Source organism: Asterias amurensis, chromosome 4 (assembly GCF_032118995.1).
Source record: "Asterias amurensis chromosome 4, ASM3211899v1".
NCBI classification, from domain to species: domain Eukaryota; kingdom Metazoa; phylum Echinodermata; class Asteroidea; order Forcipulatida; family Asteriidae; genus Asterias; species Asterias amurensis.
The window spans coordinates 13,803,678-13,831,605 of record NC_092651.1 but is presented as its reverse complement, the minus strand read 5'-3'; the positions used below and the strand labels follow the sequence as shown (position 1 = coordinate 13,831,605).

Genomic DNA, 27,928 nt, shown 5'->3' with positions numbered 1-27,928 from the left:
CGTCAAATATGGCATTTCAGGCAGAAATATTTCAAGGGATGTTTTCTACTATCATTACCATTAGACCATGTCAGTTTGATGTAAATCTGTGATTTTCACGATTTTGTTTTCTTACCAATTCTGTAACGTTCGTTTAATAGGATCCACCACAGCAGCAGTCAGAAGGACACCAGCAACAAGGGCAATCACAACAAGCGCTACACCATCAACAGGTAGCAATAAGGAATCAGTCATTGTTCCAGGGTGTCTCAGTGGACCCATCATTATCCAGGGTGCCAATGCCTTCCTCAGCTCCCATGTTCCAACCTCCTGAAGCGCTGCCCGTCCAGCAACCTGCCATGCACCCCTTGATGCATCAAGGCATGGCATCCTGCTTCACCACCCCCAGTATAACCACCGCCAGTTTATCCTCGCCTGGTTTGAATGTCACCAGAATGACCACCACGGACGATGTAAGGTTCCTTGCCCCGGGTGGCTTGGACTCCTCCAGACTCTCTTTACCCACAAGTGCCGGGCTGTCTCGTTTGTCTCACACCCAAACTCCCTCAAACCCTCAACTCCAAGGTGCCTCTAATGCTCAGACCTCACCCAGGGAACAGCAGCATTCCCCATTTGGGGTTCTTTCCCAGTATCAGATGCAAAACATGCCAAGTGATATGGACCAATCATCTATGGAACTCATGCAGCAACTTTTGATGCTCCCTAGCACGCAAACAGAGCATTGACATCCTTTACAAGACTCGTCAATATTTTAAAATGACCTAAAACATGCACTGGCAGGCCTTCATATTAATGATATATCTAAGAGTTGATACACTCTTCTCGAATAAGGAGACTTGGGCATTTTTACTCATCTGGAGCATTGACTCAGTTGCGAGCAGTGATTCAACAGCAAGCAGTGATTCATTAAAGACCCACCATAGAAAAAAAGCTCTACCTTAAAAGAAAAATTCACCCTTTTAAAACATCTTCTTGATAAACACGCCCTGTAATGAAAACAATTTTTGTCATGTCTACTGATCAGCAATCTGCCATAAAGCCTTGATAGAGGTGGTTTGACGAGCCTTTGCCGTGCCTATGGAGGTGTGAGACACTTTGAAAGAGCTATGAAGTACCTACACGTCTACACGAGATGAAATAAAGAGAATTCTGCCAGGTGACGTGCTGAAGATGAACTGAAAATGGCCTTCAGGGGTTAAAAACTCAAGTAGCCAGAGGATGGGCATGAAGTTGTTTTTTCCTTTAGAGCAGCGCTTTTTTCAGAACTAAAGGAGTCTGCTACGAAATACGACTTTTGCAGTACAAAGCTGGCATGAGTATGCAGCAAAACCCTGTATGCAAAGCTGTTAACTTGCAAACATATTTGTGTTTTTCTACAAGCCAAGTCTCTTATGAAACATTCGTTAATGGGAGTTCTTGTGTCCCCATTGCCTTCCTTGTTATAAAGGTGCCAACACAATCTGCTGAAGGATCCAATGTGTGTGATTTCGGGTATATACACATGCATACATGCATGTGTATAATTAATATGGATATATGACAGGGTGGTATTTTAAACTTTAAATGTTGTTTTTAATAATGAGTTTTTCCTTTCCATTTAAGGTTTTTTTCTGTAAGGAAGTATTACTTGAGAACTTTTTTTTCAAGGTCTTGTATAACAAAATTCCCAAAAGTTTATTTTATTGTCGTGTGAAAAAGCATTTATGTTGTGCACAAATTTTAATTTGTAAAAATGTGTTATCTAGTGTACAGTAGTCCAGATGCACACAAAACAAGTATGCCTTGAGATACAACAGGTTTTTTTTTCAAAATTCGTTTCCACTGACATGAGGATTTTCAAGTCTAAACGCATCAGCAGGACTTGTTCGGCCAGTATTCAGATCAACTCCTAGTGAAGAATTCAAATTCAGCGTGCAATAAGATGAATTCAGTTGGTTTAGTATCAAAATGCAACTTAGGTGAACAGTACAACCAGGTGTTGATTTCACAAAGAGTTTAGGAAATATTAAAAAAAACTTAAGGGTAGTCCCAATTTAGGACGAGTAGCTTGTCCTAACTCTAGATAGAACAAGTCTTGACTCCTTGTGAAATTCAACCCAGAAACCATTAGTTGATGTTACAAATGTACATTTCAGTTTTGCCCTCCACGACAAAGCACTCCATGCATACGTGGTGTGTCCTCTGGTGAGAATCTGACCCAGGCCCTTCTGCGATTTTAAAGAGGGTCATTTTTTAATGTTAACTTTCTTATGGAGCATTGCTTTCAAACAAAGCTAAAGCTGACTCGGGGGTAGTTTCTGTTATAAGCAGATATATGAATGACTAGCAACAATATGAATCCATTTTGAACTGACACATGTATCAGTTCTCTTTGATTATTGAGAAATACATTGGTGCTCATGTACAAAACCCTGCTACTGTAGTTAGGACCAGGTGGCCTTGCAATCCACATCTTTTACACGACGTCACATCCTACAAAAAACCTCTGTCAAGTGGTTAGACTGCAGGACTTGGGTTTAAATCCAGCCACGCTAACCAAAGATTTCACAATAACTAGAAGTAACTTTAATCACATTATATGATTTGTGCAATTTATGCATATTGACTTTAAACCATTCAAAGTTGTTTTGTGGTGTGTACATGCACACATGTACTTTTCTATAGACCCTATCAAATAACCCCTGTTGCTATGAAAGTGGGTAAATTGTAGAGCAGGCCGTATGCGAGTCTAAACGCGTACATCTGCATGCAGCACGCAGCATTCCGGGTTTAATTTTTATGGCACATGCACGGACCACACATGCACACACTCGCAGACGCCATGTTGTGGGCAGGTATTTGAATGGTAACGTCATATTAGATACGGTCTTTTGTTTGACCTTTGCCAAGGCGGTCTATGTGAGGGGTCTATATCTATTTGTAGATTTGTTGTAATAGATCAGTAGTTCGGCTCTTCATTGTCACCGAGTCTAAAGACTCTACATTCACTTACATCCTGTTTGTTTTTCTGTCTGCCCACCACCAGTCAAGTTCTACTCTGGGAATTGACATGAATGTATTTTTGTATTAGTGAAAACAGCAAAAGTGGTATTTTCTTTTTTTAAACAATGTGTGCTTCCTATGGACAGGTAATTTTTTTATGGGAGAGAAGAGGGAAGTAGAAATGGGTAAGAGGTAAAACTGGTGCTCAATAATTCACTTTGTGATGTAACAATAGTTTTGTAGTCTTAAATATGGCCTACTCCGAAAAAAATGAGCCCATATAAAGAAAGAAATATCAAATTAAAATGAAATGGGTCAACTTACAGCATAAAGGGAATGTTGTTATACACTTTAATATACCATGAATATTCAAAAGGAATGAAATCAGTTAAGTTACAGAAAACATTGAAAATAAGAGAATAATGGATATAAACGGGATAAAAGAGGGGAGAGGATACCATCACAGTCACCCTCGTCCAGACCCTCAGCTTTATCAAGTTTGGCCCACGTCACACTTTGTGCAGTTCATCGTTTCTAAAGTAGCTGTATAACCATAGTATTGCGGCATTGTCACACAATGCAATTACCAAGCAACCAGCCGAGGATTTCACCAAACTCTTTCTTAGGATCAATCTGAGGACTTAGGACGGGTTCAGATTCGTATCCAAATACGTAGGACGCATTGGACCCATCCTAAGTTAGGACGGGTTACTTGTCCTAACTCGAGTTGGGATTAATCCTAGCGTTTCGTGATATCGGCTGCAGTTCCCAGTAATATCAACAATTTCTAAATTCACATAATATTTCTTTGAGCTAATGAGACATTGTTAGGAAGAATGTTTCTCTGTCCTTTTTCATGCAGCGCAGTTGTTTGCCTCCAAGTTACCTTATTTTGAGAAGACTTTTTGGATTGTGTGTTTTGTTATGTAACAATGCCATGTTGTTATGCACACTGTAGTTTTTGTTTCTTTAAATACTAAGTAAATTTAAAAGTGAATGCAAAATTTCATAACGTTTGTGTGCTAGCTACCATTATTAAAGATTGTGCAAGTCTTGCATGTATTGAAAATGAGAAAACAACTGAAACATACTTTTTTTCCTTCCACAAAATCAAATCTGCCTTTTACATTTTTCTTAGATTTTCTTTGTTGATTTGCCTTTCTCCAACTAAGCGTACCAGCCTCATGATGAGATGCTGGTGATATTTTAGAAAATGGGAAATATTCTGAACCATTTATAAAAACAAAGTAGAAAGAAAAGAAAAAGATAGTCTTTTTTAATAAAATGGGTAAATGATAGCATGGCAGCAAAATTGCTGTACAAACATCTGTCAAGGTGCTTGTTGATAAACCTTTCTACTTCCAGATTTTGTTTTATTCCACATACAGTGTTAGTGCCAACTTTCTGTGCTAGCTTTGTTCAGTGAAGAAGTATTCACGTGTACAAGCAAAAGTCCCTTTCTAACAAGCAACCTGTGTTAAAGGCAGTGGACACAATTGGTAATTGTCAAAGACTAGCCTTCACACTTGGTGTATCTCAACATATGCATAAAATAACAAACCTGTGAAAATTTGAGCTCAATCGGTCAAGTTGCGAGATAATAATGAAAGAAAAATAACCCTTGTCACACGAAGTTGTGTGCGTTTAGATAGTTGATTTTGAGACCTCATGTTCTAAATCTGAGGTATCGAAATCAAATTCGTAGAAAATTACTTCTTTCTCGAAAACTATGGCACTTCAGAGGGAGCCGTTTCTCACAATGTTTTATACCATCAACCTCTCCCCATTACTCGTCACCAAGAAAGGTGTTATGTCAATAATTATTTTGAGTAATTACCAATAGTGTCCACTGCCTTTAAAACAAATTAAACTAAGACAATTTCTGCACTAGCTGTGTACGCGAAGAAGTTTGTACAAGTGTACAAGCAAACCTCCTTTGCTAAGTTTTCTGGTATTGACATTGATTTTTTAATTTGAATGTTAGTAGCACAGTTAGCAGTGCCATTTCATTTGGTTCAGTTTGTTTGTCCACAAAACAACAAAACTGTACCTGACAATGGTCATTTGACATAAACATAAAGGTTGGCCAGACGGCAACCCTTGGTCTTCCCTCAAGGAATTTCTCTCTGATTTTCAGCTGAGCTAAAAAATGTTAACGCTAAATTTGAAGTGTGGCAGACTATCCAATTGTGATGTTGGTGCAAGGGGTCATAATATGTTGGTTGGCTCTTAAAAACACTTCTCGTTTTCCTACCGAGTTTAGGTACCATGTCTGTACTAAGTTAGCCTTATTTAGTCTCTGTTACACACTGATCAGAAGATTATGGTACTATTTTTACCAGACAATATTGTTTTTTTTTAGTATGAAGTTAATACTCACAAAGTATTTTTGATAGAGCACAGTTCCGAGTTAAATCGTTCTTGTGAAGCTTCGCAATCCTTTTGTAAGAATCGTTGTTTTGCAATAAGATGTGCACTAATATAGCATAAAGGTGGCTGCTTTTATTCAACCACTTTTTTTTATGTGACAATGGTCAAGTCTTATTACACGGTGTCGCTTTAACAGCATCATTAAACTAGGGTTATAGCTTGGTAAATACTAGTGTATTGGTAAAATATGAATGACCATGACAACTTACCTGCTGAGAAGCACAGCAGCTCTTGAAAGTATTAACTATTTTGAGAAAGGATTCCATGTGAAGTTATTTGGTGTGGATTATTTTTCACCAAAAAAAACCATTTGAGTATCAGAAACCATTCATGCTTGAATCTTTTCTTAGATTTCCGAGGGTCGGTGTCTAAGAGATGCCTTGGTAACCCTCTGTCGCCGCGCTAAACATGGGTTAAGCATTATGTTGACAAAAAACAATCTTTGAACCCCACATTGAATAATTACCAATAGTGTCCACTGCCTTTTAGCTTGGCCCTAGCTTATAACACCCATTATTTAGTAGTCGTAATAATAGATTCTTAAAAAACCATCATGGTGTGAAAATGTTTTTAACTTTGAATTTCCTTTTAACGGCAGGAAAAAAGTATGTACAGAAACATTTGTATGTATGTCAATCGTCCATTAAGAATTTTGAGAATATATATTATATAACTATATCTTTTAAAGAACTGTATTTTTGTTGCACTGTAAATATGAGAGTTAAGGGATGCCTTGTGTGTGGGTCTTTCATTGACAGTGAACACATTAATTTAACAATAAATTATAAACAAGCTTGTTTGTGCATTGATTTCTTTTTGAGATTCATGATGAATGTCAATAAATACTTCAATTAATACAATGATTTGAAATACAAAGAGTAGTTTTCTTTATATATTGACTTTATTCATTCCAGAGTTAAAGGTACAAGACACAAGGAATATATTTGTACTGCTATGACTTGTTTTGTTAATAGTGGCTGAACACTGCTTCAACCAATTTGCAAATCTTTTTGGTAAGCATGTATTGGAGACCATGTATGACTTTAACAGGTGTGTAAAATGTTGATATTTAAATAATGTGCCTCAGTTTTGAAAGAATGTTTTTGATAAGGACTACCGGTACTTTTTTTTTTTTTTTTTGGGGGGGGGGGTCCTCAAAAGTAATTCTCTCTATATTACTTGAAAATTTTTGAAAATTTTTGAAAACTTTGGTTGGTCCCTTATAGCTTTTTGCTACTTTCAGCTCCAAAGGCTGGCATGTTTTTGTGTAATTTAACCTATTGTTTTACTATTCAGTTTTACTGTTCAGGAATGAAGACAGATAGTTACAGTGTCATGAACCCTGGAGCCCAACATGGTGAAAGGCAAGTCCAAAACTAAAGTTTCTTGCAAGTAGAAGTATGAACCATGCCCTTATAACAACATTTGGTGCAATACATTATACTTGTTGCACACTCTGGATTTATGCTAGTTCCCGCTCCAAAGCTAGCATCTCTTTGTGTGTAATTTAACCTTCTATCATCTCAAAAATTATTGTTTATAGTAGGAACACGGGAACATTAGGAGGGATTCCCTCTGACAGGCAAAGTATCAGTGCAACCCTGTGCGCAGTGCATACAAATCTTTGCCTTTTCATCGTTTCATCAATGGTTTACCTCTAAGATTGTGGCTGGATAAGGTCTATATACAGCTGTATTATGTCAACTTCTCTATTTCTTCCAACTAATATCAAAGTCTTATATAGCGCACGTATCTACCAACAAGGTACTCAAGGCGCTGAATATATACAACGATAGTATCCAAACAAAAAAGGTGGGACGCCCCATTTTTGTTTATTAATACATAGTTAATGTGGACTCCCTTTTTCTTAATCCTGGCTTTAGCTTCATTCATACTTCAAAGCAAACTATGTGATGGAAACAGTCACATACGCACTTGTTGTTTAATGTGACGCAAGGAAAATTGCTTTGCTTGCAAAGTTTCCTTGTAAAGTTTGCCTGAATTATGAACAGGTCTTGGCACCTAGTTTCCTATCCATATGTTATTATTTTGATTCAAAATGCCATATCATCAAATCCTTCTTCCAGGAAGCGTTTGTAGATGCTCATGAATTTAGCGACGAATGCTTCCAGATGATAGATGGGTTTGGAGCCGAGCTGAAGGCGATGCTCATAGAAGGACGCAACCTGAGTGATCTCGGACTTGAGCTGCCCATCACAATTACTTATCAGCTCCTTTAAAAGGCCCTGGAATAAAAATGAGTAAATATCAAGTATCAAGTACAAAGAGATGATAACAAGTGGTAAATGTTGTCTGTAACTCTATCAAGTTTACAGAGCTGTTTAAGCAGAAATATTGCTAAACAAATTTATGCTTACTAAAAATGAGCAGGATACCAGTCACAAATGATGTAAGTGACATGGTATTTTGGCCGGTAACCTAAATCAGGCGTTAATTGTTTTTATGCCGAGTTGCTATTTCTGCTTAAGCAGCTCTGTGAAATTGGGCGCTGATATCTTTTAGGCTCCCATTCCATTGTGTAGCATGCACATTCATGCACTTACTGTACTGTGGTCTGCTTTTATTTATTACCCTGATTCGAAGAGGGACAGACTGTATTGGAATGCATGCTTGAAATCTCCCTTTTCCCCTGATTTATATGTAAAATGCCCAGACTCTTTGTGCCTTACCTTCATGATGATGTCAGGTGGAATGCAATGGGTTAGAAGCTCATACAGTTGACCTCTGACCTGCATCAGGCGTTGTGGTGTCTGCTCTTGGACGATTGCATTGGCTGTCTCGCGCAAGAATACTTCCCAATCGGGAACTGGTATCTCCTGGTTCTCGCTGAAGGGATACCTGGGAAACATATCAAGGGTGTGATTGTATAAATATTTAAAATGTAATAATCCAGAAAATGTAGGCACAGTCTCCTCTTTGTCTAAGCACAGACTGTGCTATTGAGCATTAGTTCACCTGCACTGGCACACTTAAATGTATAACTCTTCCATTCTTGGAGTATAACTTTCCGTTATTACCAACCATCAGAAGCCACAGGTAGTGTATGGTGGCACAACTAAGCACAGAACTATATATGTACTGTGTAGATGCATCCACCACATGTAATTACATTCCAGGCAGGCTGGATGGTTTATTTATCATTGAAAACCATGTGGACGATATTGAATGGTACAAAAGTAGAAGGGCTGATCAAAACACATCTCGTTCCCAAAAAAAACAATGTTACTTCAAGTTGAAAAATCTGATCCAATGCATTTACTTACTGCTGCACTTTGCACGCCTCACACATCAGTAATGACCTTCTGAGGTTCCTGTCTGATTTCTCAGCGATGCGTTTGCCAAGCTGGGCAGGCAGGGTCAGACCCTCCTTACGACAAGTTGTCTGAAGAATCTGACAAATCTACAAGTTGCAAGAAAAACATTTCAATGAATTTATAGACTTAAAACTATGTGCACTGCAAAGTTTGTAATCTCACCAAACTGCCTAAGTTGTAAGCTTCCATGTGTCATTTTTAACCAGTTTCCTTGCATGAATATAAAGCCGACATCACAGAATAGCTTTACGTTGCAATTATCAAAGTCCATTTGACTCACCTCATCAACGGAGGGCGCTGCCACTCTTATTCCTAGACATCTACTGCGAATAGCCGGGATGACTTTACTGGTGGAGTTACAGCACAGAATGAGGCGACATGTGGCCATATACTTCTCCATTGTACGTCTCAGTGCATGCTGTGCATCTTTGGTCAAGCGGTCAACTTCTGTCAGCACAACCACTGCAATGTAAACCAGACAGAGCCATGTTGGAATTGTCCCAAAGCATGTTATAACATTCATCACAATCCTTCAGAATAATTGCACGTCAATGGAAGTCAAAATAAAGATGATGTACTATGCACCCGCACTAGTCATGGTCTGTTTAGCTGCACATCATCCATAAAGCCTGTGTGAGATTTCCACCATGCAAAGTTTCAAATCCTACAAATGTGGGACGTTGCACAAAAAATGATACATAATATGGGCGGTGCTTTTTTTTACCTTTGAAATCTTTCTGTGTTGAAGAGTCTAGCTGTTGTGTCTGTGCCACTGTCTTCAAAAGTTCTTGAATGACAACTCGATCATAAATCCCTACGTCACTACAAAACACAAGAATGCAAAAAATTTAAAAAAATTGTCAGACCAGGTACTTTCCAGGATCAGGTTGGCTCGGTGGTTTCTTTCCCTGCCTTCAACCTTTGGACCTCTGTTCGAATCCAACCTCAGACCAGAGCCTCGTACAAGGATTCAGTTTTCAGCCCAGCTACCTGATTGCCAAGTTTCCGTCATTGGGGTTTTCCACCCACATCTAACACCAAACTTTTCTTCTTGTTTCCAAAATAATCCTGTTATTTTTGCTAATTGAGCTATTGGATGTGTAAAAAAAAAAATGGAAACCACAGCTTTGGCTCGGCCTTAAATGCTAAGGCTCCTGCTTACAGCCTGTTTGAAGCTGTTTACCGAAAGCACAAATCTTCAAAATAAGCCGAAGACATCCCTCCATACATCAAGCCAACCCACTGCATGTACCCAGCTGTTGTGACTTGTTACTCGGTAGCAAAATACTCGGACAATTGTACTCATACTCGATGGCCCAGTACATGTACTCGAGTACTACTTGGCCACCCTAGAACTCGGTATTACTTGATACCCAACTGATAAGTACTCGACAATAACACTGACATTTGTCCATACAGTATGGGCTTGAGCTTTTAATGGACCGGTGTTCTGTGTCTTTAATACTAACCTGGGATTAACCTCAATATGATAGTTGCTTGCTATTGTTGATACCTCAATCTTCTTTTTGGATGGAGTCTAAGAATTGGAAACAAAGCAAGAATTTGTGATAAAACTGTGCAGAAAATACCCTATACCGAAATGGTAAGATTGGTCCTTTGACTTATATATGATCAATATTAATTAATCACTCATTCCATTTTCTACTTTTACATTTTATAGGATTGCATTTTTCGTGTGTACAGTATTGTCTGTAAGGAAAATCTGTTTTGACAGCACTGACTGTTTTTCTGACTGTGTTATGACCAGAATTTGTTTGTATACAGATAAATAGGTTTAGTCCAATGAATGGCAGTTGGATTCTTCATCTTTCTGGCCACGTCTGAATTATGCATTGATATAGGATGTTCTTTAGCAATGCTCTTGAAAATTGAAATAGCCGTGGTAGTAGCTGCAAATAAGACATTTGCGAGTTAGACTTGAATAGTGCCAAGTTACCGCTTACATTTGAATTCCTCAGACTACAGAGACAGCTGCTATGTCACATGACTCGGGGCAAGCTTTTGTATAGCAACCGCCAGATGAGCAGACCCTGGTTTTGTTGTACCATACACATCCATTTAGAATTGTTCTCCGTCTCTACGCAAAAGCTTTCCCGAATCATGTGACATAGCAACTTTCTCGGTAGACTGCTGAGGAATTCAAACTTAAGTGATGACATGTGATCAAGCACGTCATTGTACCAGACAACATTCAAATCTAACATTAGCCTCTAACTCTTACTGTGAAGCTCTGATGTTCAATGCGTAGTTTTTCAACACCTGATCCATACAGCTCCCTGAGAGTGCACATGATTCTTGTCTTCTTGCCTGCTCCTGATGGGCCATAGATGAGCAGATGAGGAAAGTCTCCTCCTTGTACCTTCATAAGACAGAATAGAGACACTCCGACAGTTAAAAGAAATGTTATTTCCAAAATAAATTTGGTAAATTTATTTTGGTTGCAAGTTTAATAGATAATCTGGTGTTCTACAATATAACACTAACAGGAGGGAGGTAAAAAAAACCCTGAGGTAATCAAATAATCGGGCCAGGGCTCCATATGAATACTGGACTGCCTGACTCTACTCCTAGAACTATTTCGGTTTCGTCCGGCTATCGTCTCCCGTTACGGGAGACGATAGCCGGACGAAACCGAAATAGTTCTAGGAGTAGCCTGACTCCTGCAGTGCAGGCCAAAGGCCAGTCATTTTACTAAATAGTGTCAGGCCAATAAACTCACAACCTGGCAAGTCCAGTGTGTGGTGATGGCTGGCCTTGTGTTATTCAACTGAAAAATGATACCTCACTGTGTGTAATTTTCAATAAAAACAAATACATGGATCTTCAAATGTTGACTTGGTGAAAATGGGAAACGTTTGCTTTGAATAAAACATTGCACTGGGGTGCTGTACTCCTTTTTTCAAAATTTGTCATTTTAAAATCCGATTATCGGTCTGTAGTTTAATTGATCGTAACCAACAATGACAAATTTCAGAAAAAGGAGTACAGCGCCCCAGTTACTGACCCCCCCCCCCCCCCGGGTCTAGCTCACGGGGTACTCCGACCTTAAACTATGTCATGACGAGGTTCGTTCCACTATCGTCTCCACTATAATTTATTATAAATGATGTTTGTTAATGTTATTGTTTAGATTTAATTAATGTTTATTATTATTGTTAACATAATTATATTATTTAAGTTGAAACATGCTAAAAAAAACTCACATTCACAAGCTCACACTTTTAAATCAAGTGCAACAAAGAATACTTACCAGTTTTCTGAGGTTTGCTGCTTGATCCTTGTGAAAATCGAGTTTAGAAAGCGATGTCGGACGGTATTTATCAACCCACAAACTCATGATGACTTTTTGAAGGGTGTTTTCGGAGTTAGAACCACAGACATGAACTACTCACTCACTACAGTTCCAGATTTCGCGGGGTTACAGAGTTTTAGTTATCGAACGTGCAGAACATGTCAATTGGCAACTTCGACCTCATATTTGACGGGGGTGTTGAGCTGCTCGAACCCTCGTTTGAATAGAGCGAGGCTGGAACGAGATTGATCTTGCGCGTCGCGTACGACGTCCTAAAACTAAACTAAACTAACTCAATCTCTAGGGGGCGGTATTTAAGGAGACCGTTAATTGAACTAAACTCGACCAATCGCCTGGGGGCGGTGTTTAAGGAGACCGTTAAATAAATAAATCGACCCTCATGTCAACAATAATAATGGCAGCCTCCTTACAGAGTTTTAGTTATCGAACGTGCAGAACATGTCAATTGGCAACTTCGACCTCATATTTGACGGGGGTGTTGAGCTGCTCGAACCCTCGTTTGAATAGAGCGAGGCTGGAACGAGATTGAGCTTGCGCGCCGCGTACGACGTCCTAAAACTAAACTAAACTAACTCAATCTCTAGGGGGCGGTATTTAAGGAGACCGTTAATTGAACTAAACTCGACCAATCGCCTGGGGGCGGTGTTTAAGGAGACCGTTAAATAAATAAATCGACCCTCATGTCAACAATAATAATGGCAGCCTCCTTACTTCGGAAATCTTGCCCAGGAGCAAAATATGTTTGTAGATTTGCGTATTCTGGACAAAATTACAAGCAATTTATCAACAAATATTGTCCACCATGTATCCTGCAACATAGTGTTCGCAAGTTTAGCGATGTGTTAGGAGATAAAACTGTAAGAATTGGATATGCGTCCGGTTTTTGGGGAGACACTGCATGTGCAGGTTAGTTCTCCACCCATGTAAATGGTTCTTCCATCCATTGTTGTTTTATTTGCATGGTTTTAGCACAGTGATGAGACCGATGTTAAATGTTATAAAAGAGAGCCATTTACAGCTCATCCCCGATGCAAATTTAAGTTTAACATTTCTTTCTTATTATGGATCCATCGTTGCGGTACCCGTTGCCAAAACATAGGATTTGAAAACTGCCTCTATCTCTAGCTACCGGGCAACCTCGGTACAGTCATTTGACCAGTTCGGGATCATTGACCAGTTCGGGATCACTTCAACTTTGCAATAACCAAATAATTATATCACTTCTCATTATTACCAATTTCTGTTGATAAATGTGAAGATTAACACCCATTAAACCAACAAACCCAAAAATAAGGTGCCAAATATCATCAGCAAATAAATTATGGCTGTTTTCCTGAAGGTTGTCTGCGAAATTTATCATTTTTTTGTTTAAAAATGTTGGTTGAAAAACACTGTTAAAACTTCTTACCTGTAGAATTGGAGTGCCGGGGCAAAAAATATTTATGTAAAGTGATAAGAATGTGTAAAAAGACATTCCTGTAAATACTGTGCAGTCATCTTGTTTTTTTGAGGTGACGAAGATCCCAAAATCTTCTTTGGGCGGGCAGCTTACCCTTGACCAGTTCGGGATCACTCAACATCTCATTGCGTCAAATTGTGCCGCACTAACTTACGAAGTCAGTAAGTATGGTAAAATCATACTACTGCAGTAGAAAGTTTATTTAGTTGATTTTGAGAAACATTACTTCAACAAATTATTGTAGATTTTTTATTTTGTGAGAAAATTAAACTTGGAGGGGTCAATATTGCTTTTTAGGTTCGCTTCACTTTTTCATTTGCCTTTGCTGTTGTTTTGGGGTTTTGTGGCTGGGTTTTTGCGCTGCTATTGAAGACACTTGCATGACATTCACTAAAGAAAGGAAGTCCAAGTCCATGCCAACACACCTCTGAAGTTTCGTGTCCTTGAGAGACAGTTTTATGAATGGGAGTATGGGTTTGCAATAAAGGGCACTCTACTGATTCAGAATAGATTCAACTGATCCTGAACTGGTCAAACAAGTGACGATACTTTTCTCAAAGCCTCTTCAAAAGAACTAATATTTTTTCGTCAGTGAATACTTGGTGAGTTTTATGACATGTTTAGGTAAACTGATAAACTCTTTTGTTTAAGATATCAAAGAGATTGCAACAAAAAACAATGTGAATTCAAAAAGTGATCCCGAACTGGTCAAACGACTGTAGTCTAGTTGGTAAGACACTGCTTTAGAATTGCAAGGGTCGTGGGTTCGAATCCCACCACTAGAGTAATGCCTTGGGAAAGTACATCGGTGTGTATCGTAGGAGGTCCTGTTTTCGAGGTGTCCCTAATATCGTGGCAAATCTTTTACCTCTCTGTGCGTGATGTAAACAGTCCCAAGATAACAATTGTGTGGTTTTATTCGCCAAGCAAAGAGTCTCCTCTTCTTTGACCAAAACTTAGAAACACGTAAGGCTCCACTGGTCATTTGCACTTGTAAATGCAAAAAGTTTGGTATTTTAGGCATTTCTACAAGGTACACAAATATGTCATAATGTTGAGGCCATATAAAAATATTTGCCCACCGAAAAAGTTTCATCAAACGCTATTTCAATTCACAATTCATGATGATCAAAATCATGTGACTGAATGTTTTGCTGAGCATTCTTGAAAAAAATACCGAGGCTTAAAGAAGCCATGTGCCTTATATCATTTTCTAATATTTTTGGAGATTTTTATTTTGTAACCCTCGTATCAATACTATTATTTATATTAAAATTTAAACATCAGCTTGTTGATTCAATTATCACTGTTTATTTATACTCTTTATTATAAATATTAAGAAAAAAAATAGAAAAAAAATAAATAGAAATCAGATTTTGAAGCCAGTAATTATTCACACTTTTTATATTTTTTTTATTTTTTTTTATTTTTTGCAAGTTACCATGGTAATTTTAAAAATTTAATAAAAAAATATTTTGAATAAAATGAAGGCAACTGCTGGCTATACAGTCATACACAGAGTCTCAAAGAACACTTGTAGTCACTGCAGATGTTTCTTCCATGTATGGCTTCACCGGGAAACCATACTTTCTCTATTGCCGTGAAAACAGGAAAAAATCAAAACAAATGGGGCCAGTTGAAGTCATCCAAGATCGGTGTGTGGTGTGAACATTTCAATGTCCATCAAGTTTTAATACATGTTTGCATACTTCGTATTAACAAATGAAGATAATTAGGGCATCGGTTGATATATGGCATCATTATTTTTTTCCCATTTCAAAGAAAAAGGCATAATAGCGTGATAACTGGTAAGCAGAGGATATGGGTAAAAACCACAATTAATATTCTTTAACCTCAATCCAAATTTAACAACTCTGATACATGTTTGTAGACAAGTTATCGGATAACTTTCCATATCCTATAATCCTGCCACCACTTTTTCACTCATATTTACAAAATTGAAAAAGGGGCATCTCATTGAGGTAAATAAGATACAACAATATTTCATATTCTGCAATCAGGCCTGATACTTCATGGAGGCAACGAAGGGGATTGCCTTGGTGCCCTTGAAGTGCTCCAGTAGAATTTTATAATTTCCTCATAGGGTGCCCTTCAACAAAGAGGCCTTGGTGCCCTTGCTGTTTCAAAAACAAATACAGGCCTGCGCAGTCATATCAAACGAAAAAGTGGTGGCAGAAACTTTTCAAAGTTAAACTTAATAATCAAATTTGGCCAAGCAGTTTTGTTTTTAGTTCAACCATTTCAACTTAAACTTTAATTAAATGCATTGAAATGCCTTTGTTTTATTTTGATAGCTCGATGGTTTTAATCCTATACAAATGCATTCTAGTTGTATACAAATCAATTTACGTTAAACTTGTGAAAATTTCATTTCAAAAGTTTGTTTTCGTTAGATTTCACCGAAACTCTGGAGGGAATAGTCCACGCTAAAGTATAATTCATACAGTAATAAACAATAGCAGTAATGCTTCTCAAACTTATTAAAGTGACGTTATATTTTTACATAACCGTAGAACTGAAATGTGAAATAAAGTGAAATGTTTTACATTCCAAAGCCGCGCTGTACTTCTTATCACATAATTTTTGATTGCCATCAAGTTTCATAGCCTAAAGCAGATCTATAGAAGTTTAGCTTTATTATGTGTTTTTCAGTTTGGCGGGGGGAAATTGTCTACAAAATGACACTTACAAGGCGACAAATAAAACACAGGACGATAGCATTGAGTTTTATGTTTTGTTACCTTTTAATCATAATGAATAATGATTGTGGTAATAGGGGGTTTTTTTGCAAAAGAATTGATACTCATTTTGGAATTTGGGTGAAAGGTTTACTAGAATTTGAGAACATTTTTCTTGACCAATATACCTAATAAAAAGTGCCAACTGTACTTTATATTTCAGACAGTTAAATGCAGAACTACTTTTCTGGTGGTTTTTGGTATGAGCCTTACATTTCGTACTTTCAGATTAAATTTGCTTGAAGTTTGTTATAATGTTTACTAAGGACACTTGATGTTCTGGTGTTGATTATCTTTTCCTTTGTTCTCTAGCTCCCCAGCTTGTACACAATGGAGGCATTGATTTCCTTGTGTTTGACTATCTGTCTGAGATCACCATGTCCCTTCTTACTGCTGCCAGACACAAGAAACCTGTAAGTAAACCCAGTTTCATTATCATTAAGTAAAATTTTCCAACCAATAAAGTCCTTATGAAAGTGCGTAACAAAATTGCAAGTCTGAAACCTCACGTGTATAATATATGATAATCTTTCAGGGCATCAAAAACAAATGGGTCTGTAGATTCAAAGGAGAAATTTGTGTTTGTTAGTTACATGCAAATGGTAAAATTCAATATTCGATATCCATCAAAGTTCATGAAAGAACTCGAAGGGTACCAAACACAGTTGCATTTACACCATTTTAACATGACATTTTTGGCTGTTGACTAACATACGATTGATAATACTCTGCAGGATTTGGGGTACGCCCCAGATTTTGTTCTAGCTGCTGTGGGTCCTCTCCTGAATGAGATCAAGAAACGAGGCATCCGTGTGGTGAGCAATGCAGGAGGAGTCAACCCTCATGCTTGCGCTGCAGCATTACAAGAAGCAGCCAAGAAAGCTGGTGTTGATATCAAGGTTGCTGTGGTTACTGGCGATGATCTTATGCACAAGGTACTATTATACTAAACACCACTCTTTAGTCATATCAAACCTCAAATACTAACAGTAAATGTATGCACTTAAAAAAAAAAAGTATTGTGGAATGCTTATTTCAGCATTGTCCACTCACTGCAGGATGGTTCTATTTGTCTCTATCTCTAGCTAGATGATACCAATTTATAGGGCCCAGCTCTTCTGTGTTTCTCCATATCTCTTTCTAGGCAGGATATTCTTCCTACTTTAGTCTGATATTTTGTCCTGAAAAAAATCAGAAAAGTGTGGGTTTGAATCCTGGTCATTGCACTTGTGTTGTTGTGTTAACCATTATTGCTTTGTCCTTTGGGTTGGACATTAAGTCCTAGGTCCCGTGTTAAAATATAAAATAACCCAGAACACTTATCTGTTTGTTTTTGCCATTTTTTGTTAGGAACCCAGTGGAAATAAGTCTTAAGTAACTAGCTTTTTGGGCTATCCTTGGGTAATTTTGTGCAGTATTTTTGTCTTGTGTTCTATTTTGGTTTATCTTGTTTCATTGCCTTTTCTTCTGTTCTGTGTGTATTTTAGCATGTTCTAGCTGTATTTTTATCTGAATAAATTCAATTAATCAATCAATCAATCAATCAATCAATCAATCAAGCGTCCTTGTTTGTAGGTTTCCTGAGACGTGCGAACAAAAGTGATTAAATTCACTCATGAGGCATCCTTGGTTTCATTACCAGAAATAACAAAATTACAACATTTGTGTAACATCAGTCATTGCATTTTAAAATCCCTTGCAGAAAGATGAGATTATTAAATCAGGAACAAAAGATATTGACTGTGGGATTACAGCACCGAAGACGCTAGTCAGTATGAACGCTTATCTTGGGTGAGACACTTTCCATTCTTCGGATCCCCATTTTCATTCACACATTGTCAATGTCAAAGTATTTGTTTAACTCTATTGGTTGCAGGATTGTGATTTCATATGAAATGGGGTGTCTTGGCTGAGTGGATAAGAGCACCGAACTCAAGCTCTTTTTTTGTTGTTCAGCAGAGTATGGGTTCGAGTCCCGGTCGTGACACTTGTGTCCCTGAGAGGGCAGAAATGGTTCTTGTGATTGATTTAGCCGAGTAGCGCATATGCACAGGCTGTATACTACCCCAGGGAGCAGCGCAGCTGAGATGGTTTTAAGGAATTAATTAAATGTCCCAGTAACCAGGGTTAATAGTGTTGGAAGCGCTTTAAGATACCCTTTGGGTGTGAAAATCGCTATATAAATTTGATTATTATTATTGTTAGCCAGTTTTCTAGAATCAAGTAACAACATGATGGTGGTTTTGATTATCTTAATTATTTAATGTATCTGGCAGTGCTGGACCAATCACAAAAGCGCTGGATATGGGTGCAGATATTGTGGTAACAGGGAGATGTGTAGATAGTGCTGTGGTCCTTGGACCTCTCATGCATACGGTAAGTATCCATTGCTAGAATTGTGATAAAGGGAATAAACAAAGAGCAAGTTGTAATTTTCTTCTGGATATAAAGAAAACAAGCCTTTGATTTCTTCTTTCAAACAGGGGATACTATTCCAAAACATTCTCTGAAGTGTTTAGGTAGGATTCAATGAGATAGTGAGTCTTTTCATTACTTTCTTATGATTGGTCACTGGAGTGATTCTTTGGCAGCACGCCGGTCACTGGGTGGGATTCAAACTCAATCTTTTGCCAATCTAGTTTGTTGGTTCAAGTCCCACCTAATTAAATGTCCCTGTGCTCAGGGAAATTAGTTAAGGCCAAGTCACACAGGCCCCGCGAACGAAAACGATAAAAATGCACGCCCTCGATTGGTTGAAATGCTCCACGCAGAATATGCTCCGGCTCATTCAACCAATTGAGGGCATGCATTTGTATCGTTTTCGTTCTCGTTATCGGGCCTGTGTGTCTTGGCCTTCAGTGTACAGTTAGAACACATTAGTATTTAAACACAAATAAGTAGTGATGTTTATTTTCACTTCCATGTTGTAGTGAGTATGAAAATGAATGTTCTTATTGTTTGTAGTTTGGTTGGAATCAAAGTGACTACACACGTCTAGCATCTGCCTCTTTAGCTGGTCATATAGCTGAGTGTGGGGCACAGGCTACTGGGGGTGTCTTTACTGATTGGCATCTGGTTCAAGATTGGTATGTTAACACTCAAACATGTTGCATAGTTCGTTGATTGTAATTTGTTGTCCCTTTTCCTGTGGACTATATCTATTAGAAAATGATTGGATTACAAAACTGAATTTGACCTTGAAGCCCTTCTTTATTGGATTTAAAATGTTGTCTTGAGTTTGTTGCATGAAGTATCATGTATTCGATGATATTGCTATGTTGCTCCTATAAATGTTGCACCTTTAGTCTTCTTGTACGTTGATAGATAAAAACAAAATGCTGACCCCAGTCTTTTACTCTTTTACTTTCTCATTCACATCTACAGGGACAACATTGGCTTTCCCATCGTAGAATGTGGGGAGGAAGGTGCCTTTGTTGTGACCAAACCTCCCAATACAGGTGGGCTGGTTTCCAAGGAAACTGTTGCTGAGCAACTGGTTTATGAGCTTGGTGATCCTGCCAGATACATGCTCCCTGATGTTATATGTGACTTTAGAAATGTTAAACTCCAAAACGTGGAAGGTGAGAACTTTTAGGTTACTTTTTAAAGCTTGTAGTGGACCTTTTGAAGCACTGGAAAGCGTTCAAGCCAAGCAAAGCAGTCGTCGAGGAGCCGTTCAGACTCGAGCTCTGGTGTTCTGGTGGGGTCGAGTTCTGGTCTCCGTTGTGTTCTTGAGCAAGATATTTTACCAATATTGCTTTGTCCTTTAGATGGGACATTGAGCCTAAGTTCCCTTGTACTAGGACTTGTAGTGCATGCATGCGAAAGAACCCAGAACATTTATCATGGAAGAATAGGGGTTCACCCCGGTGTTTCTGTTTCACAAGTACTCTAGTTAACTCGGGCTTGCGAGTTATAGTGATTAAGTTCACTTATGAGGCATCTTTGGTTCCATTACAATAAGTGTATTTGAATGATAATAAAAAACATTGTATACATCCAGGCCTGATACTTCACGGAGGCAACGAAGGCGATTGCCTCCATACTGATGTACAATTTCTTGAAAGGGTGCCTTTTACCAAGGAGAAAATGCCTTGGTGACCTTGTCCTTTCAAAAATGAAGCATACATGCCTGTACGTCTCAGGAACACATGCTCCAAATGAAGTGAATACTGAAGTCTACGCTAATAAATGATTCATTATGGTTTATTTTTCAACAGGTGACCCAAATGGTGCTGTTCTTGTGACTGGGGCCAAAGGCTTACCACCAACCTCACAGTTCAAGGTATTCTAGAATAATCAGTGATTCTTTTCCCCCGAGTTTGAAATGTCATCACTCAAGAAAACAGCTAGCCCTGTCTTACCTTCCAATTGAACCTTGGTGTCAGTTCATGGCAACGAAAATTATCAGTTTTGGTGCGAAGTTGCAATGCCTTATTATCATAACTAAAAAAGTAAAGCTCCTGAAGTAGTGATAATTCATGAATGTGTAGGCCCCTGTTAACATTGTCTAAATATATAAAAAATTATAACTTTAAAAAAGGTGGTTTTTTGTGCACAGTGTGTCAGTTCATGGGGTCGGTGATGGTAATGTGCCACAGCATCCTCACAAGCCCATACCCTTTATACCCACGGTCATACATGAAGCTCCCTCTTTTTTTTTAGCGACTGATCAAGTTGGATGTGTTTTTATGTTAAACTCGCTCTTCTTGCTTTTTGAAAGTTTCATTAAAGAAAAGCTACAGTTATGTTATTATTTTTGTTAACTAAGCGTCGTTGTCTACCATAGGTAGGTTTCTGAAAATTGTGCTAAATAATTTTTTCTTTTTTTTTAAAGTAACATTTAAAAAAAATAAGTTCTGTTAAATTTAGCATAGAAGAAAAATCACCAATGTGTTTTGTCATTGTTTCTTGACAATTTTTGCACTTAATTTGTTGGTTTTACCCTACATCGATGTGTCATAAGCTTTGTATTGTACTCTGTGCTTTTATCAAGTCCTTCGGAGTACTACATCTATTAATCATTTGTATTTTGATGTTTTGTTCTGTAGGTTAGTGGTACTTATGCAGATGGTTTTAGAGCAACCTCAGTGTCTCCTATTACTGGCCCAAACGCAGCGGAGAAAGGCAGAAAAACGGCGGAAAGTATTCTGAAAAGGTACTCAAACTTTATGTACTGTTTTTTTATATTTTAATATCAATATAAACCACAAGGGACACTGACTGGGTAAATTTTGAAATGATTTTTGGGGTTGAACAAAGAATTGACTAGAGTGGGATTCGAACCAACGACCTCCGGATTAACAGATTTTTTTTAAAGTAACACAAGACACTGTACTGTATCACTGATGTATTCAATTATTGTTTTTGTTGTTTTATGCATTGCTAAATATAAACTAAATGTATATAGTGTGCCCTTTGCATCACTTTGTAGTTTGAAGTGGTGTTGAGCAATTTGTTGTGTCAATGTTTGTTGTCAAATGTTACTTCACTTTTTCTCCTGTAATAATGGAACCGAGTTTAATAGACAGACAGGACAGAATAAATCTTTTTTTTTTTTTAAGATTTGGTTACTTTTTTGTAGGACACAAAACACAATGTCCACAGATTTACATTAAACTTACATAGTTTGAAGATAACAATGGTAGAAAGCTTCCCTTAAAATAGTACTTACAGAGGTGCTGTAATTTTTTGGGAAATGAGTAAAACAATGCCACAGAAATAATGTTCGCCTTAGGAGATGGTTACTTTAGCATGTACCATTGTATTTACGCGACTCTCCTGAAAACAGGGCTTTGTGATTTTAACTTTTTTTTTCCTCAAAAACTTAAGGACTTATGAGGCTGAAACTTCTACTGTAAATTATATCGCATACATCTTTACAGCCGTGTCATGACATGTGTTTAAAATAAATCCGCAATTCTCGATATCGAGAATTGATATTGTTTTAATGTTTTCTCAAAAAGTAAAGCATTTCAAAATTTATAAAGTTTATATTTTGGAATTGATGAAAACATTTTGTGCACAGGACCAGGACCATCTTCAAGCAGTTGGGGCTGAAAGACTACACCCAGACTAATGTACAGATTCTGGGCTCAGAGCAAAGCTACGGTCCACACGCAAGGGATGTCAACCCAAGGGAGGCCGTCATATGGATTGCTGCGCAGCACTCGCAGAAAAAGGCAATGGAGATCTTCGCAAGAGAGGTTGCTCCAGCTGGAACAGGAATGGGTATGCTATCTTCATGTTTGTCATGTTCCCTGTGTGCTGTCAGCATTCATGACATATGATTCTCTTTATTCCATTATTGGGCCAGACTATTTTAATCTCAGTCTCGGGTTGAATATTTTGAGTAGTGTAGGAGAATACAGGAAGGCGGAACCATTCAAAATATAGTTTTTAAAAATTTCATTGTTACCTTAAAGGCACTGGTCACTATTGGTAATTACTCAAAATAATTTTTAGCATAAAAGCTTACTTGGTAACGAGCAATGGAGAGCTGTTGATGGTATTAACATTATTATAATAATAGTTTTTTTTTAATCAGTTCAATTCATCTATGATGGTATGCTTGAGATTTTTACTGTCTTTTAAGAGTAACTTTTTACACATTTGTTTTTACTGTTCACAGCTCCAGGTTTGACAGGCATTGTTGGAGGTCGTCCAAGAGTGTAAGTCATTGATCTATCAAGTAATAAACCACAAGGGAAATTGACTGGAAGAAAAACACCTTGAATGTCGTCACAGTTTTCTTTGTTGTTACTCAACACGTGAAACCTTATAATTTTTCTGATGTATGAAAATTAACAATAATTTTGATTTATCTTCCAGGTCACCAGTCTTGAAGTTGTTTTCTTTCCTGTATCCAAAGGACCAAGTGCAGGTACAAATGTAAATTTTATTTTATTATTGTTATCTTTTTCTTGTAACGAAACCAAGGATGCCACATAAGTGAACTTAATTACTGAAGGTTGCAAGCCTGAGGAAACCTGTAAAAAATGGTGCCTCATAAACAACATTTAGAGAGTGCAGCCTTTAAATGCATGTTCACTGACGTCCAGCAGTTAGTGGTTTGTTCAGTATTGACAAGGCGAGACAAGACAAGATGAATGTGAGAACATAGCCATAAGCATCGTCTACACTACAATGGCTTTCAGGCCTTGAGTAATCTGCATAAGTTACTTTCCCCCAGGAAGTTGAAGTAACACATATATGTCATACAAATTTATTTCTTGTGTATTCAATAATAGCAATCACAACCAGTTTTATCAAATGAACTTACATTCACACATTTATAAAGTTTATTATTAACATCTGAAACGGAAGAAATATGAGCAGGTTAAACAAGTGTAGATTGCACAGTTTTTAGTAGCCACAGGGCAAGTTGACAAGTGGTGTTTACAAGCCCGCAGCAGTTTTTACTAGACAATGTACGTTGGGCTAGTGTTAAAGGAGAGTGCTGGCTTTTCCCTGTGGCTGTGCAGTACTTGAAAATATGCCATAACATCCAACTTAATTGTGATTTTGCAGGCAACTGTACATATTGATGGCAAAAAGGAAACCATCACTGCATCATCACCAGAGTCATCCCAAGATTCTGCCTCCTCTGAGGAGAGAGTAACTAAAGATGAGACTCTACCAGTAGGAGATCACACGTTCAGCCTCATGGATTTAGCATACACAAGGAGTGGTGACAAGGGAAACAATGCAACTATAGGTAGAGTTTCTTGGCAATCTCACAATACACTAAGCACCTTAACAGAGAGTGGTGCTTAGCCATTCTATATAATACTAAGAAAACTAAACAGGGAACTAGTCACGATTGATGTACGTTACATAACCTTTTTGTTGGTCTGCTGAGCAACTTTTATTTTACCATGCCTAATATATGGCAGAGGGTGTGCCCCCCCAAAAAAAAAAAATTCCCATGCTGTAACACACTCTTTTCTTCACCCCTCCCCCCCTTAAAATCCTCTAAAGAATTCCTCTAAAGGTAGGGGGTGAGGGTGGGGGGGTACACCATGCCACATATTTAGTATCAAATGAGTTGTGTGATAGCATTAGCATCTTTGTGACAATGTGAAGTTTTCTTGAGGTTATGAATGTTGTTTCTTTAAAGAGTAGTTGACCTGTGAGAACTAAACAAAGTGTCTTTCTGAAAGGATTTGTTATTCTTGGTTTGATTCACAGGTGTTATAGCAAGACATCCGTCCTATGTACCTTACATTAGGAGGCATCTAACTGCAGATGCTGTACATTCTTACTTCAAGCATGTCATTGACCCAGACACTGTGGACCCAGTTACCAGGTAAACATAAAGTCTTGCCTTTAAAATGATTGTGTTGTTTTTATATTTGAAAATTGTCATTAGTTTAACAAGGTGTAATTTCTTGTGTGTTAATGCCCTGTCTTGAACTATTGTAATATAATGGGAGACTTTCCAACGCTAGGTGGCAGCAGATTTAACGGGTAAATTTCCATTGTTTATGTAGTTCTGAACATGCACATAATTCTGAGAACAATGGCTTTACACGGTAAGTCTGCTGCCACCTATTGTCACAGAAAGTCTCCTATTGGTTGTAATTCCATTGACCTTGTGCGTATTTAATTAATTCAAACAGAGTGTAATACATTATGTCATTTATTTAATCAATTTTATGTAATCCTTTCAAATCGTCTGGTTGTCTTATGTCAAATGAAGTGATTTTTTTTTTTTTTTTTTTGGGGGGGGGGCGGGGGGGGGCTAGTTTTGATCTTTTTTTTTTCCATAGGAGGTGGAATGAGCCCTGCAGGCAAGACATGGTACTCTGTATCTTTGCCACTTTTTATGATTATTTGTTGATGACTTGTTTTTACATCAGAAATGGCTTTTTAATTGATTCTTGATCTTGATATCATTATCTTTTTACCACAGTTATGAACGTTGTATCCCTTTGATAACTGACAAGCTTGGTTAATACTTCCCGCGAATGCAAATGCGAAGCAAATTTTGACATCTTAAATTCACAATGAATAACTTGCATCAGTTTAACTGTGTTCGACTCCTGTAAAACATTTGCTGTGGAAAACAGCCATGCAGCATCAAAACTCGCTTCGCATTCGCAGGAAGTATTGATGACGCTTTTCTGACAAGTGCATTTGCCTAACGTGCCTTTTTTCTTTTAATGCCAGCCATGTATTGTTTAAGTAATTTTGTAATTTTTTAATGAATTTTTTTATTGGGTAGATGTAAATTAAGGCGCATTCAATCTTCTGAATGTGATGTTTTTTTCTTTTTCTTTACCATCTATTTATCTATTTTTTAATGTTTAGACTACACTTTAATTTGAATTTGTTTGGGTACATTTGAAAATGAAAATTGTAATCTTCACAAGCTTGTTTTCTTGAAATTTGGTGCTTTATTAATATCAGACTTATTATTATCGTTTCTTGTTCTTTCCATCTCTATTTAATTATTCATATATTTGAAAAAGTGTTTGCTTTGACTAGGAATTTAATTAGCTGATATAACTCGTTTTGGTGGCTAAGTAAACAAGAACCATATTGGTATGGAGATATTAAAATAATGTTTTCACATCCCGACAGATATGAGCTCCCAGGAATTGATGGTTTCAGTTTTCTGTTGAGGAATTCCCTTGGAGGTGGTGGCGTTGCATCGTTGCTTAGTGACCCACAGGTAAACCACACAAACTTACTGACAAATAATTAGTTTTTTCAAATTTTGCAGAATATTCTGGAGTAACTAGTTTAATATTATTTTTTTAAGGAATATTGAGTTGTAATCCTGCCAACTTTTGTATTGAGATTTGTAATTGATTGTTTGTGTATGATTTTTGTTTATGCTACAGGGAAAGGGCTATGGACAGATGGTACTGGATTTCCAAATCACCAATGTTCCAGATTTAGTTTCCATGGCCAAGTAGTCATCATCAAACCAAACTTGCCCCCCCCTTAAAATTACAACATTTTATCGGAGGGTTATATTTTAATGAATCAGGGTGTTATTATGCTAATGAGTATTTTTTTATACAAAATTATGTCTGATCATGAAATGAAACTGTTTAATGAGAAATAGTATCAAATTGTGGAAAAAACTCAAGTTTAACTTGTCTTTTTGTTTTATTTTTCAATTGGCCCCTGTCCTGGGGCTGTTGGCAAAGGGTCAAATTGCACGGACACTCAACGGTTGTGCATACATTGTGAACTGTACATGACAATTGTATTACTAGTGCCTGTGTACACTTGTGTACTAATATGCATATGACTATAAATGTTGAATACGTTATAATAGCCAATTATCACGCTGATGGTCATGTGATCACCTTTCAACCAATAGGGTCACCTCAACTATCTTTTTGGTCAGTAGCTTGGTGACCTTGTGTCTTAGTGTGTCTTTATTGTGTTCTGTGAGTCTCGGGAATTCTATATATGTTTTGGGGTGGGGGTACTTCTCTACATGAGGAAAACGATATGTTCATTGTGGACACCCTCTGATCAGCCACATTATGCATGGTACAAATTGTCCAGGGTATTTATTAATGGAGGATGAATCTCAGAATAAAACAAACTGTTTATGATTGTATTCTGTCATCCACTGTATGGGTATGTTGTACCTGTGGTCTAGCCTGCAACAGTAAAAAGGATGGGATTGAAATACCAACATGAAATGCACTATTTAAGTCATGTATTACATGACTAAATAATCCTTTAAAAGCTTTAATTTATGAACACCACATGACCTACAAATAAAAGTAAAAAATTTGTAATTTGGTGTTATATAACATCATTTATTACTTTGACAATCGTGTTTTTTTTTAATCTAAATTATTTATTCTAGTGACTGACAACCATTGAATCATTGCTGATTATTGTTTTTTTCGTAACAAAGTGAAATTAATTTTTAATTGATAATTATGTGTTAAAATAAAATAAAAACAAATACTTATGTGTGTTTTTTTTGGTGTTTTTTTAACAAATACAAATGACTGGAGTCATAAAGAAAGGAAATTTAATCTGAAGTTAGTTTTGGATGACAATCACACTCATGACGGTGATCAAAACTAATTCTTTTTAAAGGCCTTGCTATAATTTATTTCTAATACAAAGAAATTTGAAAGAAAATCAAGGATTTCCTCTGTATTTTTTTCATTGAGAAAACAACCGGAGAGAAGCAGATTGGCCAATCAGACCTTGTGGCATACTAAGTTTTTTTTTTATTGGGGGGGGGGGCACCGATGCCCCCCGCCCCGCCCCAATTTGAAATCTAGATGCTTTAGATTGAAATGTAACAGACTAAAATGTTCCATTTTAATAGGACAGTTTGAATAATTTGAACAGTGCTCAGACCAACCAGGTTAATGCCTGGTAAATTCTGGACAATGCCGGTGGTCAGTCTTCTTTGGGCGAAAATTATTCGTTTGTTAATCTGTTTGTAAGATATTTTTTGTGTTTTTTGTGGGAGTGGTAACCTTCATCGTGCACACCTAACAAGGAAGTGGAAAGCTTAATGTCTACTGCTTTAGAAGTCAATTATATAATCGCTTTTTATAAATGGACAAAGACCAACTAATGTATGCGGAAATGATGTAGGGGTTATCGCTAGCTTGATTGATGTTAAAAACAAGTTTGA

General features: G+C 37.4%; 3 protein-coding genes across 6 annotated transcripts in view; 2 read left to right on the top strand and 1 right to left on the bottom strand.

Annotated features, from left to right (window-relative positions):
* LOC139935677 (uncharacterized) overlaps positions 1–6,223 on the top strand; it is a 55,870-nt gene extending 49,647 nt beyond the window's left edge. For all 3 annotated transcript variants that reach the window (XM_071930197.1, XM_071930198.1, XM_071930199.1), the window contains exon 15: positions 141–6,223. In XM_071930197.1, coding sequence (XP_071786298.1) covers positions 141–725 — 585 coding nt within the window. In that variant the 3' untranslated portion in view covers positions 726–6,223. The remainder of the gene's footprint in view (positions 1–140) is intronic.
* Positions 6,224–6,348: 125 nt separating this feature from the next.
* LOC139935679 (replication factor C subunit 3-like) lies at positions 6,349–12,345 on the bottom strand. Its single transcript, XM_071930201.1, has 8 exons — positions 12,019–12,345; positions 10,990–11,127; positions 10,217–10,284; positions 9,472–9,569; positions 9,028–9,209; positions 8,697–8,833; positions 8,103–8,271; positions 6,349–7,658 (listed from the first exon to the last, which is right to left on the bottom strand). Exons 1-8 carry the CDS (start codon positions 12,103–12,105, stop codon positions 7,467–7,469), a joined length of 1,071 nt encoding a protein of 356 aa, XP_071786302.1. The 5' UTR covers positions 12,106–12,345; the 3' UTR covers positions 6,349–7,466.
* A 392-nt stretch (positions 12,346–12,737) lies between these two features.
* LOC139935678 (uncharacterized) lies at positions 12,738–27,191 on the top strand. Of its 2 annotated transcripts, XM_071930200.1 has the most exons (16): positions 12,739–12,987; positions 16,612–16,712; positions 17,034–17,234; positions 18,002–18,090; positions 18,576–18,675; positions 19,264–19,385; positions 19,684–19,880; positions 20,520–20,584; positions 21,351–21,457; positions 22,328–22,530; positions 22,931–22,970; positions 23,131–23,182; positions 23,830–24,016; positions 24,490–24,607; positions 25,885–25,975; positions 26,148–27,191. In XM_071930200.1, exons 1-16 carry the CDS (start codon positions 12,762–12,764, stop codon positions 26,220–26,222), a joined length of 1,974 nt encoding a protein of 657 aa, XP_071786301.1. In that variant the 5' UTR covers positions 12,739–12,761; the 3' UTR covers positions 26,223–27,191. The 2 variants fall into 2 exon arrangements, 1 of the variants encoding a protein (XP_071786301.1); XR_011785840.1 differs by lacking the exons at positions 25,885–25,975; positions 26,148–27,191 and having other exon boundaries at positions 12,738–12,987; positions 23,131–23,190.
* Positions 27,192–27,928: the final 737 nt, after the last annotated feature.